Here is a 17,043-nt window from a genome sequence, read left to right as displayed (position 1 = left end):
TTTTCATATTACATAGTAGGTGAAAATGATCATAATTTCAATTCTCAAATGGATATTTAAAAGAACTTGAAGAACTTGAGTCAAACGAATAAAAATGTTTGATAGAATTTTTCCGACCATGATAATATTCTTACCACTAAAAATTACATTATTTTCATTTAATATTTAATTACACAACTAAATTGACTAAACATTGATATATCACAAGCTACACAGAAGGCAGGCCTTCTTTTAATATCAGACTAATAAAAATGACAATATTTTCATATAAGATATATATTAGATTCACTGTATCCTTCAGTTTGACCCACATACCGGAAAATTACGTTCTCGAAAAAAAAAAACATTTTAATTAGGTAACAAGTTCAGCCCTTGCAGTAGCAAAGGTTAACACACAAATATATTATTCGCCACTATGTAGGTATCTAATCAGACAAGAATCAAATTAATGAGGGTTTTCTAAAATGGCGTCCACGAGGTGGCAGCACCGAGTCGTCAGGTCCAGGTAACTGTCAAAGTGCTTATCTTTACTATGAATAGTGAACGATTTTAGTGTTTTTTTTTTATTTTATAATTAAAGCACTGCATTATTGTTTTACTATTGAGGTTGAGTAAATAAAAAAAACTAAATCATATTGTGTTAACAAATTTTTCAACAAGCTTTTCCTTAGTACCAGTGACTTTTGCACCCTCTCTCTTAGCTCAATTTTTAGTTCGGAAACCTTATTCTGACCGTAGTCCATAATAAAATCAATAACACTTCCAATATAACAGAATTTCAATAAACAATAAGTTCGGACCCTACAATTCCATACTATTTGACAGCTGTTTGGACCTGACGCATACGAAGCGCCGCCTGGCGGCAGAAAAAGTATCGAAAACCCTCATTGTGACTGTAGCTATAAAATATCTATATTTTACACACAAGCTAGACAAATCGGTTACTGGTTTATTTCCTAAGAAATAATAGTAAATTGAATTTCACACATCGACTATTCTCTAGCTAGAGTCTAGATCAATACTTTAGGTATACCATTTTCTATGGTATTTTTAGGATAAAGAAAGCTGCCTTTATTTGGTCTTTCCTGTTAACATTTTGTCAGATAGGTTTATACACTTATGTAATTGAAGATTTCTATATAAAATACAATTACATTACAAAATAAGACACACAAACACCATTACAAATTGCTTTTTAAAAACAGGACATTGTACAATAATGTAAGAATAATTGAATACCATCTGTGTATAAGTGATTATTTGATTATGCAGAGTTTTAAAATAAGGCTAATTTTACGTAATAAACACTTTATTATGTATTCTCACAATTGTTAGCCCAGCCTAGCCTTCTTTTTAGCAGCTATATTAAACTCTGCAGTCTGAAATAAACTCAGCATATTGAAATAATATTCAAAACACTCAGAAATAATAATGCACAATAAATCGTATTTATAGCATTATGTTCTGTAATTTTAATTACAAAGACAAAATACTGCAGAGTTTAATAAACCACCCAACACTGCAAAGTTGCTAGCACACAAAATACCACACAATTACCAATGCTACCAACCTTAAAAAACACACATTGTCATTTCCTCATCACCCATTTTCTACTTTTTACTGAACCACGCAGCCTACGCTGATGGCATTAAAAAGGGGCGCAGCACCCAGGCCTCCGTCGCCGTCTGTGACACCCGCGAGGTACTTCGCCCTCACACAGTCGTCGCAAGTACAGCTGTCTTTGAGGGTGCAAAGCCCTCGGGCTGTAGCAATAGCCTCCCATTTGATCTGGTCATCAAGGGTCCCACTTCTGCTAAGGAGATTCTGTTGAAGAAAAAGGGGGTTGAAAATATCAACTATATATTGAAAGAAATAATAATAATTAAGTCCTACAGGGTAATTTTCGGTCACTGCGGCTATTTTCTCTAAAGAGATGAGCCAGCTGCACAGGACATATTATAGTACACAAGCATTTGCGCAGACACAGGTGCACTCACTATTCCTTCACTCTCATAGCGCGATGGGACGACCATCCGACAACACAAGAGAGAGATCACAAGCAGGACCGACATTAACGTGCTCTCTGATGCACGAGTGTATCAATCACCAACTTCTAGACTGTGGACTACTTTGTAAAAGTTCCTTGAGACCCACAAAGTGATTTCGGCCCTCCGTATGAGTCAAGACCCCGTGCACAGCAGTGGAAAGAAGAAAACCAGTAACTTTAAAAATCTTGAAACCTTACCTGCATAACCTCAACATTACTAGCTTGCCACATGTCCAAATCTCTCAATTTCTTCTCCTCCTTAATTCTGATTTTCTTAGTCTTCTTCAAAGTCCCGCAGTAGACCGACAGGTCTTCGCTGGCTGCTATAGAGGTATCATCGAATTGTAACGAGAGAACGTCACAGGATGTTGAGGCACCATCTCCGTCGTCTACTAAGGTGTTCTCTCGATCTTCTAGCTCGGAGTTTAGAGTAGACATGGATGTAGCATCCGTTGATGCTTGGTTTTTAAGGGGCTGATAGTTTATCTGGAACGTAGAGTAATGATGGATTCCTATAAGCTGTCTATCCGCTGTTTTGCAGTTAGAGATGATATTATATTCAATCTCTAATCGCAAATCAACGGATATACATAGTTAGCAACGATTGAAAAGACCAAAGTCTTTTTGGTGAGTTTGTTTCATTTTTGGGTTGTGTCAATAACTGAATTGAAAATTGTGTTTTATTTCTTAACTTATGGAAAATTTACTTCAGACGAAATAAAGTTTGTATTCTTCAAATGAATAAGCGGCATTTATAACGGACTATAATATGTGGCTGGCTTCATTTTATATTGAAAAAAACACTGGTAATATTGAAACAACGTACCCAAATATTTCACTGCATAAAATACTGGACCTATATATGCGAAAGAAAATAGAACAAAGTCCTAGTCATAAGTTTCTATATTATAGAAGAGGTTTTATAGGTCCACTTGTTTGAAAAAAAATGAGTTTGAGTTTTATAGATGTTGATAGATGAAGTTACCCCAATTTATTTCTATTACCACATTTTTCAAAGTACGCCTCAGATTTACACGACGTGACGTTACAACAAAATGGCCGCCTACCCGCCATCGCGCCTTCACCGCTCGGGGTTGCAACTATAAAATAATTTTGCGATTTGGTAATTTTCTTTTTGTGTGTTCAGCAATTTGGTAGAACCAGGCAGGCAGTTATAGTTTGTTAGTTTTAAGCTTTTTTAAGTTAGTTTAAGTAGAAATGGAAGTTTTAGGCCCAATGTTAGTTTTTAAAACTATATAATTTTCGAGTCACGCATAGGTTTTATGTAAGTCTGAAAATGTTTTACCTAGTAGGTAGTTTTTTAAATGCCACTTTTAGATAGGTAAATTTGTACCTACCGGAGATTCATGCACAGAAAATGATAATGAAACCAGCCATAATGAATTTGAGAACATTCCAGAATATCATGAAAGTTTATATGCAGCCTTTGAGACAGCTTAAGGATGCTTTATTTATTCATAGATATGTTTCTATTACCTGAGAGTCTTCCAGTCTGCTTGTATCACTTACTCGCCGAGTAACAATTTTTTGCTGTGATATTGTGTCCTGAAATCAGAAAGCTCTTGTGTATTGGCCTATCTACTAACGCTAAGGGAGTTAAGGCCAGGCAAGGTGGAGGGAAAACCACCTCAGTAGCATTCCTGTGGAGTGTTAGCGTAAGGCAAGAGGCTGTAAGACGTAAGCCAAAACCTTTTGCTACATGTAGGTACCTACGTAAATTAGGAAGGTTGTTGGAAATTGGCGCAGGTGAGACAAAAAAAGACGTGTATCCTGGACGACTGTTATATTTCGAATGTAAGAATGTACGATTGAAGTGAACATTGATTGAATGTTTGACGAATGATTGAAGTAGGTATAAACTTGGATATTTGTAAAGGAGGTATTATACCATAGATATAATATTACTAAACAAGATTGCGCACGCTCAAAATATATATTTACGAAAATGAACTCTATTCTAACGCAATAAGGTACTAAATTGGTTGCATAATACACAGAGGCAAATCCGAGCCGAGAGGGATAGTTCGAACGGAGGCTGTTTGTCTCTTTCTAACACCTTGCCAGCATAAAAAAATGTTGTGATCAAAAGTTTTGTCTTCCCAAAAACAATTGAATCACTTATATTTTTATCTTATTTTAACAATTGTAAGTCAACAAATTAATAACAATCGCATTAATTTATTCGTATTTATTATTAAAACATAAACAACATAAATTTTTATTTTGCTTTTTTTTATTTTCTAGCGGTAACCCTGAACATTCTTGGCGCGTAATCAGCATTTCAAATTTTGTTTATATTTTTTTGTATTAAATCAATTTAAACTATTAAAATGGTGAAAAAGTGTTGCGTTTCTACTTGCAAAAGTGAATACTATGGTGGTTGCAATATATCGTTCCACAGGTTAGCTAATAATAACATTTTCGTAAACCAAACAACTAGGGTGCCCATGAATTCTTGTAACGAGTCAAAATATGGGTGATGGATTTTAAAACTGTTGTACTATTGTTATAGCTTCCCAAAAAATGAAGAAAGGCGACATAAATGGCTCAGCAGTCTATATATGAAGTAGAAATACAAAAAAAACAGTCTTCACTTCGAATCTTCCTGCCTTTATACTGCTAATTTCCGCTAATTATTAAAAGCCTTTATTAGTATCTTAAGGTCACAAACTGCGTAAGTTAAAACTTCAATACTAATCTGTGTTTAATAATCTTAGCAAATTCGGATTTGTCTCACATAGCTTAATCTCATAGTCACCCTATTAGAAAGGGACAGACAGCCTCCGTACTAACTGTTTCACTCGGCTCGTTTTTTGGGTTTATATGCGCAGTCCTGTTTACTAATATTATGTCTATGTATTATACGTACATGATGCGTATATTCCAACAAAGGTGATAAGCATGAATGAAAAAAATGTTTGATTTGACTTACATCATCTTCGCTGTCAATGTTGAGGTCTGCCAGATCAGCTGACGCCGCGTCATCCAGCACCCCCTTACTGGTCGACGGTATGGGGGAAGATGGCGGACCCACTGGAACATTAATACAAGAAAATCTTACTTAAATTGTACTTAAATCGCAATGGCTCTAACGGATCATATCGTAAGCTCAATTACCGCAAATAGGTAATTATATCTATTTCTCTCTGCCTTTATAAACTCGACATTACAAATACCATATAAATGATAAAAAGATAATTCAAAGCACATAAACTGAAAATCAGCACTTTTGAACGACAGTTTTAGAAAGCACTAGACCAAAACCGCCCAACCTTCATCGCTTCCTATGTCTTTTTGTTGGGACGAAGTGGTGGAACAATTTCTCCAGAAAGTTGAGAGTCAGCATTTGGTTGTAAGGTATAACAAATGTAACAGGTATACAGCATCCTAAATCCATTCACCAATAAAAAAAAACATCACCAATTCCTATGTGTTTGTGCATGAAAGAAGCAATTAAGGGGCAACCTTCTACCTAACTCGTAAATATTTTATTAGCTAAGAAATTGCCTTTGCAAGGCAAAGTTCTGCAAATTGCCAATCAGTAAACACCCTAATCAGGAAATATTTATGAAAGATCGGATTCAACATCCTTGGCAGTCGTTACGGGTAGTCAGAACCCAGTAAGTTTGACAGCAGTCTAACCAAGGGGTATTGGGTTGCCCGGGTAACTGGGTTGAGGGGGTCAGATTAGTGATGCAAAATGAAAAAAAAAAGATTTGTTTTTTTTTTTCACTTTATTGAAAAAAACATGAAAAAAAACTTTGCATCGTTGTTTTTTTTCTAAATTTGGTTTTTTTTCTAGCCTACGTTTTAGGTTAATTATAAATTAAATTTGTATAATACATCAAAATATTATTTATACATAATTCACTACTTTCAACATTGGATTACAAACAAATCGAAAGGGGATTTCCCCGTGCATAAATAGGTATATGATTTAGGGATTTCCCTTTTGTTGAGGTAATATCATTAAATGTTGCCAATATTTTTATGAAATTTTGGTAGTTTTATCAGAAAAGTACCGTAGATTCAAGAATAAACCTAAGACTCTATTATGTAATCTCAAGTATTAATCGTTAACGGTTTTTTATCAGGTTTTTTTTCACATTAGAAAAAAAACGTTTTTTTTTTTGCAACACTAGGTCAGATAGGGCAGTCGCTCCTTGTAAAGCACTGGTACTCAGCTACATCCGGTTAGACTGGAAGCCGACCCCAACATAGTTGGGGAAAAGGCTCGGAGAATGATCTAGGAAAGATCGGTGATAAATATACATTCAAAGCTTCGTTAAAAGTGTCAAGTTGTATTTAAACACGCTTTATCTCTTTGTATGCGTAAGTTCGGGAGCGCTCAGTAGTGACCGAGTGACAAAGACAATGTGCATGTGCATAAACACACACAACTACAGTTCACCCGCTTTCGTAAGATACGTGTTGAAATAATTTAGTACACTCCATATCTGGTAATATTTTTATTATTAAAAATTTATGTTAGATATTTTGACTCTTTACACTGGTAAGACTTTTTTTTTTCTTCTGTCATCGCCTCAAACCTACACATATCGTGCTAAGATTATTTTAAGTAAATTAATTGGAAATGTCAACAATAAAAGTATGTTCTGCCCAAGTTTCGTTTGTTTTCCATCCACTGCGCATCAGACTCACCAAGAATACTTAGGTATAACATTATAGGTTTTGCAGAACAACAGTGTGGCAAGTCGCAACGGAAATTAAATACTAGCTGGAGTGTTACCTGCAGTAGATATCGGAGGAAATTATGTTTAAGTAGGTCAAAGATTTTATCTTGATCATCTGTGAATGTATAGGTACCTAATGTCATAGTTGTATAATTTTATTTGTTGCACAAATCCTTTTGGTTATCTAGTAGATATATTAATTAAAATACATATAATCTTTGGACAAACAAAAATAAAGGTACTCGAAACGCGAACTTACGGATTTTCTTTAAAAAAACTACTAACTTGCAATGAAGAGTAGCTTAAGTTACACGTTACTGGTGGTAACGTTAGCAATCCGCTAATGAAAGTCTTTTTAAAATCGGATTATTTTAAAAAGACATTTAGAGATTAGAGAAAAGACTCAAAATTTTGAAGAATGTTGATTATTATTACCTATTTGAAATCCGCACTTTTTCCATCTTTAAGCCCAAGAATAACATGCTCATCACACAGCTGAGTCCTTTGTATACCAATTGACGTTGTTACTGTAGACAGCAATTTTCCACTTAAGAATATCAGGTCGTCTTTTGTCGATGTTAGAACTGGGATATTGAGGTACCTACTGACAGCTGATGTAGGGGACAAATATGTTTAGAAAATACCCGAGTATTAAGGGAACTGCTTCCCGCATCAGGAGGAAAATACCTAAGCTGAATTGTTGTGGTGATTCAAGCTATACTACTAATAGGAGTAGATACAGATACAGAGTTTTAAGTACCTACGTATTTTTTTATGTGGTAGTGAAAAGGATAATGTGTTAGAAATAAAAAACCGCTTTCTTTCAGCGTGAGTACATCTTGCGCTGAAAGAAAGCTGAAATCCAGATCTACTAATATAAGGAAGTACGTATATAAGTAGGTATGTGACTATAGTTTGTTATCCTTTCACACAAACTACTATTTTTATGAACACTGTTACACTGTTACAGCCTTTTTATCGTCCCACTGCTGGGCTGCGGCCTCCTCTCACACGGAGAAGGATTGAGCGTTAATCACCACGCTTGCTCAATGCGGGTTGGTGATTTCAGACTGTATAGTCCAGGTTTCCTCAAGATGTTTTCCTTCACCTTTTTATCAGCCATTGGTGTCCAAGTAATACTTAGAAAGTACATACAAACTTAGAAAAATTGCATTGGTACTTGCCTGACCTGGAATCGAACCCACGCCCTCATTCTCGAGAGGTTGGTTCTTTACCCACTAGGCCACCACGACTTTTTTCTTTATGAAGATTTTAGCTTATTTATCAGAATAAAATATAGTCTACTTTTTATCCGGGAACGGGTTCCCTAAAGCCGCGGGTGGAAACACGAAGTAGTCTCACTATAATGGCAGGAAATAGTCGATACTCTGTACCGTGAGACACGCTATCGTCCCACCACTTTAGATTAATTTCTTTAAAGTATTTCTTACTGGGTCGAGATTTCAAATACCTTACATACCTAGTTTTCATTAGGTAGGTATTAGATTTCTTTTAACAACACATTCTAATAAAACTGTAAGGTATGATAAAACCGATGCAATTTTAATAAGTCAAACTCATAACATAACACCAAAACATCGAATAACTTATTATTAAAAATGCGACTAGGACCTCTTCATCCATGGTATGCTTTCTCCCCAAATTTACGGTAATAACGATATAAATAAAAAGTAAACAGGAAGGTAAACAGGATTTTTTTTAACGACGTCAAAAATCATCAAATGACCCCGCTGTGGGTTAGCAGCGGTGAGGGAGTGTCAGACTTACTGACTAAAAACCGTCGTGTGCTGTCGTAGGCCTTTTATGTACCAGGGCCGCGGTAACTCTTTCGAACAATCCCGCAGCTATAAGATCTTGAGCTTGAAAAAGCAGAAGCAGAGGCTACTTTTCATCGGAGTCGGAAAAGTTTTCCATCATCATCATCCGATGTTCATGAATGAGGATGAAGAGTGATGATGGAAAAAGCTCACTTGGAACCACGGGTGAACCACGAAGAACAGCTGGCAGGCTCAATTTCAAAAGTAAAATATGTACAAATCTAAATATATAGTAAAACTCACAATTATCGGTGCTGTGGCTGGTGTGCAGTAGGTTCTCAGTCGAAGGCTGTTCCTGATAGTCCCTGCTGCGAGCTTTGAACAGGCCAAACTTCACTGGTGCCATTCTCTGAAACAAAATAGCTATTTCATTTAGACTTGCAGACGAAACCAGGGCGTATTGGAAGTAGAGTCAAAGTAATTTTTTATATTTCAAATTAGGCCTTTAAGAGGTCATTCGAAACGTCAACCTAGTTGCACGGTTCCCAAGAGTTCTCATGGAGAAGAACTGGCAAGAAACTCCAACTCCATATACCGAATTTATTTACCTTAAATTCTATTGCTAAAAGTTAAGCGAAGTGTTAAAAATACATAAACCTTCTTGCAGTCTGATAAAAAAATAAAAAAATAATTCAGTTTTTATAAGACACACTTGGACAGACAGACACACAAACAGAGGTCAAACTCATAACACCCATTTTTGTCGTGATTCAAAATACACTGATGAGATACGAGAGAATTTAGAAGTAGCATACCCACTTTAATGAATTCATTTATGGAGATGAGTGATGATTAAGAGTACGCGCACAGTACAAACTTTTAGTCGGCCGATAGTTGGTTTTTGCTCATAAATCAGTATGAAGATGAATGGAAATACGCATGTAACAATTAGGGGCCCGATTCTCCTAAGTTAATAATGTCAAAATTGAACAGAAATCGAATCGCAATAGCAGTTTTAAGACCAATCGTATTCCAACGACATTTGATTGGTTTGCGATTGCTCTGCTATTTTGGTGATTTTGGTCTATATAGTGCAGTCATTGAAGCGAAAAATACGGTCTAACCTCCGAATTTTTTTACTGTGAACCAATTTGCATGAAATTTTGGAATTAGGTTCATCCTACCCTTAACTTCAAAAGTGAATATGATTTGAACTCCGCCACCCCCCCTGGGGGTGGTTGCCACCCCTTCTTTGGGGTGAATATTTTTTTTGCAAAATAACCTCGGATATCGATAGAAGACCTAATTTTAAGCATAAGTTGTCTTTAAAGTTTAAAAAAAAATCCAATACTTTCCAAGTTATTGGCAATTGAAAATTCGCAATTTTTTCACGTTTTTCATCGGTTTTTTTGCAAATATCTCCAAAAATATACGTTTTATCGAAAATGTATAAGAACAAAATTGTAGCAGGTAAAACAACGAACAATTTGTTTTTTTTATAAACTGTTCTAAGTGCAATATTAAGCTAGATATTAAAGATCAAAGCCGTTTTTTATTTTGTCTGAAATTTAATCGACGTAGTTTATGCCATCTATTATTTTAGTAAGTTGATCAATTTACGAGTTTTATTATTTTCCGGTTACATATAAACACATTACAATAGTTGTGACTCTTTATTATACTGCCTACTTTCACATTGCTCCAAATATTGATACTCCGAAGTTTTCAGTTACTAAGTAGAAAAAAATATGACAAGTTTTTGGACCGTAACTCCTTCAATTTTCATGCTATCACAATTTATAAAAAACCACTGTAAAAGTAATTAAGAGAGCTACAACATCCATCATTGCAATATATAGTAAAGAACTTTTTTCTAAAACGGTGAAGGGTTAAAGGGCTTAAGAGAGGCTGTGATTGCGCTGCCACGCGCTCTTTAAACAATCATATCTCCGTCAATTTTTGTTCGACAGAAAAAACAAACAAACCTAATTGTTTGTCAGAAAAATACCTAATTTTTTTATCAGTACACTTTTATACGTATCTGTCGTAATTTTTGAGATATTATGAAAAACAAGTGGGTTTTTCTTTAATTAGAAATTTTGTTATTTTCCTTAATCGCGACTTTTTTGAAAAATATCTGTCCTAAAGCAGCCAAACTGATACTATCTATCAAACTCTTCATAATAAAGTTAATCCTAGGCGGAATACGATTAATTTTAATTTTGGTGGAAATGGCACTTATGAAACCCATTGATTTAAAAGAAAAAATATAAGATGCTCCCCTTATTTGCAATACAGCTCACTTATTTTACGTGCAAAAGACTTTTAATAGTGCTCATCTTAAAGCTTATTTCAAGCACTACAAAACCCATTTTTATTAGAATTTATAAAATGCATCTACTCGCCGCTACATGGCATTGACCACAACGATTAAATTTCAGACAAAATAAAAAACGGCTTTGATCTTTAATATCTAGCTTAATATTGCACTTAGGACATTTTATAAAAAAACTAATTGTTCGTTGTTTTACCTGCTACAATTTTGTTCTTTATACATTTTCGATAAAACGTATATTTTTGGAGATATTTGCAAAAAACCGATGAAAAACGTGAAAAAATTGCGAATTTTCAATTGCCAATAACTTGAAAAGTATTGGATTTTTTTAAAAACTTTAAAGACAACTTTTGCTTAAAATTAGGTCTTCTATCGATATCCGAGGTTATTTTGCAAAAAAAATATTCACCCCAAAGAAGGGGTGGCAACCACCCCCAGGGGGGGTGGCGGAGTTCAAATCATATTCACTTTTAAGGTTAAGGGTAAGATGAACCTAATTCCAAAATTTCATGCAAATCGGTTCACAGTAAAAAAAATCGTAGCAATAATGCTTCAATGACTGCACTAATACGGTAGTTTGCTCTACAATCATATTGCAATCATAAATCATTTGCAGACAAAATGATTCATTATTGAATGACAGAAAAGGATAAAAACGTTTATTTCAAAGAAAAAATAGCGGAATGCCACATACGCTTCAATCGTAATTGAGTCGTGATTGGATCGCAGTCGAATGTGAATCGTATGTCGCTTAAGTAAAATTAGGAGAATCGGGTCCCAGGTATTTGCCCGGCATCAGATCGACTAAAAACTCGATTGAATTCACTTTTTTCAACCACCGGGCCTACGTAGGCTATGAGAATTTTTTCAGAATCTTATATTTACACCAGTACCAAAAACCCCTAAGTATTCGTTGATACACCACGGTAACAAATTAACAACTGACATGAAACGGCTGGGCCGTGAATTTTACACGATTCGAGAGCACTTAAGGCCGTCTCACACGTTCTTTTTTCTTTTTTCTTCAAGCATCCTTCAGTGTGGCCTCCAATTATAAAATTATGTGTAAAGGTTCTTGGTCCACTTGGTCACGGTGGGAAAATTGTACTTATGAGGTTTTTCTTGTGGGTAAGATAAGTGCAAAGGTATAGGTACTTACTTATCTTGCTATGTAGAAGGTAATTGACATATATATGGGAAATAAATTAAAACATAAGTGGCCTTACTACAAAAACTTTAACCACTGTTTTACACTTGTCTAAAAAAAATGTGGCTCCAAAATGAACCGTATGTCAACGTCATAATTTGATATTTTTTTAGACAAGTCTTAAACTGACGTTAAAAAGTTTTTGTGGTAAGACGGAAGAAGGCGTGATGCGCAATTTCATTACTACGTATAGGTTTAATACGCATTTACATTAGGTGGTAGGTAAATTTTAGTTTTCGCGGGAAGTTGTTTTCCGTAATTTGAAAATATGTTCACCGTTTTTCTTTTTAAGTAATTTTGATATTAACCGAAAGTTTAATGAAAAGTGTCAATTTTCTTTCGCGCTTTCACGCCAAATTTTCTGAGCCGCTTCAAAATAAAATTTTATACGTAGACAGTCTAATAAAGAACATAGGCTACTTTTTATTCCGGTGCGGGAAGTAGTTCCCTAGGGAATCGGATACAGCTAGGCTAGTATTCATAATAAACGGTTTACTCGATATAACGGAAGAGGTAACTTTTATCGCTACAAATGTTTGACGTTTTGTCGGAGTTCAAAGCGAGTTCACTACCGATCGGATGTAGCTGCAAGTAGAATTAATTTATATTTCTATATTTATATAATAAATAATCAAAGTTTTAATAAAACTACCTACTTTTACGGATTTTATCGCGGTTATGTTAAAGTCAATTTAAATCTTGTAAATAGACGTAAAGTTAGTGCGTTAAGTTATTTTTAAACAATTTGAAAAATTATACTACACTATTTCCCTAGTAACAACGGCTATATTTTATCCCGATACGGGCATTACCTAGTTCAAATGGGACGAAGCTATTCTCGCAAAAACATAATAACACATATCTGATTAAATAACCTTCAGATAAAAGCAGAATTCAGGAAAATAATTTTGTACAATAATTACAGAAAAACCATGATGAAAGTATCGTAAATGTTTATAAACCATAAAAATGACGTTAAAAATGCATAAAGCATCGTAATAAGGCTGCGAGCAGATAATACTGGTAAGCATAAGGAAATAAGCATAATAAACAAAAAATACTGACACTTTTACCTCTTATAATGTACTTACACTATATATTTGTTATTTCTTTAAATCTAATCAAATCTCCGTATAATTTGCAACTCATATTATCGTCAAAAGAAATCTTTGATAAGTATCGTATTAAAAACCTATGAAAATTAAAATTGATTTAAGCAATTATTAATTTCTAAGTATTTTACATTGAAATATAACATTATTCCTACTTGCTTGAATAAAATCACGCCTTCCTATGTCTAGAAACAGCTGATACTAATATATTTCTGAATTCTTAAAGGAAATAGAAAAGCGACAAAAAAAATATCTAGTTTGTTCTTAAAATATTACTTACCTTTCAATTCCTTTATTTAGCTGCTAAGAAATAAAAACAAAAAATCACATTCTAGATTCAAAAACACATTGATATGGGTTTTAGGTAACAAATGGTAGAAAATTTCATTTAAATATAGGTGCCACTCTCAAAAATATTACTCAGGTAGAAAATCGTGTATAAAATAGTCGGTTTTTCTAAATATTTAGTTTAAAATATAGATTATTTGAGTAAAAAACAAGCAGCGCTCGCTTCCGAGTCGCGATCACTGGGTTTTTTATGGAGTCGACTGTATCGCTTCTGCGGAACAGTGATTTTGGAACAGGTATTTTTGGAACGCGTAGGTAAACGTTTTAGTGTTGTATTGTTTGCGGCAGACTTTATGGCGTCTCGGAATATTGTGCGAATCTCTGCGCATGAAATATTGTTAGATATATATGCGAGTATTTTTGCTAGCAAATTAGTTGCGAACCACCACCGAGTTAAGCAAAAACTGTACAGCGATTTTTCCAACTTAATTTCATTGCAAAGCTTCGTATCAATTGCGAGAATAAAAGGATGTCTTGTCTAAAAAAAATGTGTTTGCTGGTTGATCCACACCGGGCGCCAAATCATCACGAACTGAATATGTGAAACCTTTTCGATAATTCACTTTTATGTTGTTAAAATATTCTTATCACAAATTCCATTTCTGATTTCTCTAGATTCACTCAAATGGTCCCACGGTGGGCGCCATTACCTACCATAACGTGCATTTCTCATTAAACACAAATAAAAAATAATACGTAATATTACACATAACTGTTCCGAAATAGCTGTTCCATACCGATCCAGTGTGTCTACTAAAAAGAGCTTTCCGCCATTACAGTTCAACATCGCAGATGCGCGCGCATTCTGTTTATAATCCACTTAGTTTCGATTTGACGTACTCTCTTTACATCCCAGTGCCATTCAAATATTAACCGTAACACCTTAAAAATAAGGTTCGAATTTAACTTGTATTAATGTTACATCTTATTGCCATTTGAAAATCAACTTTAACTTTAAGAAATAAGGTGCGAATTAACTTTGCAGTAATATGATACAAATACTAGCAAACAATTCGGTTCTGTTTGTCTTTAAAAGGAATAAATTATTTATTGCGGTAATTTTGCTGGTTAAGCATTTACGTGGTCAGTCTAACAAGATTTTTGGCGGATTACTTGCTAGCTAATTTGAGAATTATAGTTCGGCCATTCAGAGAATGCGTTCCTGACACGTCGCGATTGAACTGACGACGTAACTTTGCAATGGCGTTGCAGTTACGATAAAAATATTTTTGCTGGTTGTTTACCGTTTTAACAATTGAGGAGCATTAAAACAACATTATTATATCAATAATCAATGAATGTAGTTACGTCGTCAGTTCAATCGCGACGTGTCAGGAACGCATTCTCTGAATGGCCGAACTATAGTGGGTGATTTTGTTATTAGGATTTTGACATTTGACCTCTATTTTAGGCAGTGGGTAAAAAACTGTCTAATGCGTAAATTTTACGGTGTAGGTAATGATCAGTTGTATTAAAAAAAACACTAACTGAAACGCTTCTCGTGACCAAAAGGCTGCCAGCCTATTGGGTTAGGTACGGTCCCAGTTGACATCGATGCGATGGGGATGAATTTTTTGACGCGTTTTAGTGTTTTTTTTTTTTAATACGATAGTTTTTTATATGTATTCTAAATTTCTATGTAAATAAAAAAAAATATTTTTCCGTGCAAAACAAAAAATAAATAAAAAATTACATACTTCCCAATTAGGAATATCAAGAAAAAATGTGAAATATTTTTCATCAACTTTCACGCGTAAACTACTGAATAGATTTTGTATGAAACTTGAGACACCGAATTACTAAGCAGGTATATCCTGAATTAATACAAGGATAGGTGTTTTTTATATTGTCTATTTGGCTGTAAATAAGTATATACCTACGGGAAAATCGATTGCAAAATAAATTCACATGTCGTTATTTTTAGTTAAGAAGGAGTCAAAGTCAAAGTATTTACTATTTTTAAATCGTAGGTAAAAGTAGGAGGTTCTGTCTTTCAAGTGCTATGTGTAAAAATAGAATTTTGGTAGGTAATGTATGTTACACCATAAATAGTGACGATAGAGAATTTATCAATATATGACTGATCTGTAAATAAACTACGCCTCGTACTTTTATCGTCACGCCATCTTAACTTCAGTTTGTCATACGTCACTTATTAATATGATAGTGACGTTTCGGAGTTATCCAGCTAACGCACACGTCATTGATATGTTCTTTTGAGTCATAAATTGGGCAATGTCACCTTTTATTTTGTCTAATGACGTTTAGGATTAGAACCTATTAAATAATTTTGATTATTGTCACACCATCTTAACTTCGTCAACGGCACTTGTAAATCTGATAGTGACTTTTCGGATTAGTTTCACCTACTTAACTTATTTCAGGTCAGGCAAACGTCATTGACTTATCTTTTGAGTCATGATTCAGGCGATGTCACCTTTTATATAGTCTAGTGACGTTTAGGTTTAAATAATTTTGATTACCGTCACCGTCACGCCATCTTGACTCCAGTTATTTATACGTCAACGTCACTAATTAATCTGATTATGAATTTTCGGATTAGTTTCACCTACTTATCGTTCAGGTAGGCACGTCATTGGTTTGTTCTTTTGAGTCATGATAAGACGACGTCACCTTTTATTTTGTCTAGTAACGTTTAGGATTAGAACCTTTTAGAGAGTTTTGATTATCGTCACGCCATCTTGACTCCAGTTAGTCAGACGTCAACTTTACTTATAAATCTGATTATGACGTTTCGGATTAGTACTTTTTGGAATTATCATTCAGGCAGCGCACACGTCATTGATTTTGAGTCATGATTTAGACGATGTCACCGTAGTGACGTTAGGGATAAGAACTATTAGAGGATCTTGATTACCGTCACGCCATCTTGAATTAAGTTAGTCATAAATGACGTTTCGGATTAGTTTCACCTACTTAACTTGTCAGGCAGACGTCATTGATTTATCTTTTGAATCATGAATAAAGCGATGTCACCTTTTATTTTGTCTATTGACGTTTATTATTAGAACAATCTGATAATTTTGATTATCGTCACACCATCTTGACTCCAGTTAGTCATACGTCAACGTCACTAAGTATGTTGATGACGTATCGGATTAGTGCCTGCTTAACTTATCGTTTAGGTAGAGACGTCATTGATTTGTTCTTTTGAGTCATTATGACTAACACGACGTCACCTTTTATTTTGTCTAGTGAGTAGTGACGTTTAGGATTAGAACTTATTAGAGAATGTTGATCATCGTCATGCCATCTTGACTCCGGTTCGTCATACGTCAACTTCTTAATAATTATGTTGATGACGTATCGGATTAGTAGATATGATATTGGAGTTATCGTTGACGTAAAGCAAGCGTGATTGATTCTTATCAAATGCGATGTCACTGTATAAATGACTGTGATAGTGACGTAAGACGTTTAGGCTTAGTTTTCAGCATTATCCGTTCACGAATCGTAAACGTCATTAATTACACTTTTGAT

At 34.6% G+C, this 17,043-nt stretch overlaps 1 protein-coding gene across 3 annotated transcripts; it reads right to left on the bottom strand.

Moving 5' to 3' along the window:
* Positions 1-1,216: 1,216 nt before the first annotated feature.
* LOC124643402 lies at positions 1,217-13,667 on the bottom strand. 3 transcript variants are annotated; one of them, XM_047182389.1, is made up of 7 exons: positions 13,475-13,667; positions 8,844-8,949; positions 5,001-5,101; positions 3,545-3,613; positions 3,052-3,147; positions 2,246-2,533; positions 1,217-1,824 (listed from the first exon to the last, which is right to left on the bottom strand). In XM_047182389.1, the coding sequence occupies exons 2-7, from the start codon at positions 8,944-8,946 to the stop codon at positions 1,618-1,620; spliced, it is 864 nt and encodes a 287-aa protein (XP_047038345.1). In that variant the 5' UTR covers positions 8,947-8,949; positions 13,475-13,667; the 3' UTR covers positions 1,217-1,617. The 3 variants fall into 3 exon arrangements, with proteins under 3 accessions (XP_047038345.1, XP_047038346.1, XP_047038347.1); XM_047182390.1 differs by lacking the exon at positions 13,475-13,667 and adding an exon at positions 9,360-9,376; XM_047182391.1 differs by lacking the exon at positions 3,052-3,147 and having other exon boundaries at positions 13,475-13,666.
* Between the last annotated feature and the right edge of the window lie 3,376 nt (positions 13,668-17,043).

The sequence above is a fragment of the Helicoverpa zea genome, chromosome 27 (genome assembly GCF_022581195.2).
Source record: "Helicoverpa zea isolate HzStark_Cry1AcR chromosome 27, ilHelZeax1.1, whole genome shotgun sequence".
Classification (NCBI taxonomy): domain Eukaryota; kingdom Metazoa; phylum Arthropoda; class Insecta; order Lepidoptera; family Noctuidae; genus Helicoverpa; species Helicoverpa zea.
This window is presented reverse-complemented; position numbering and strand designations above follow the sequence as displayed.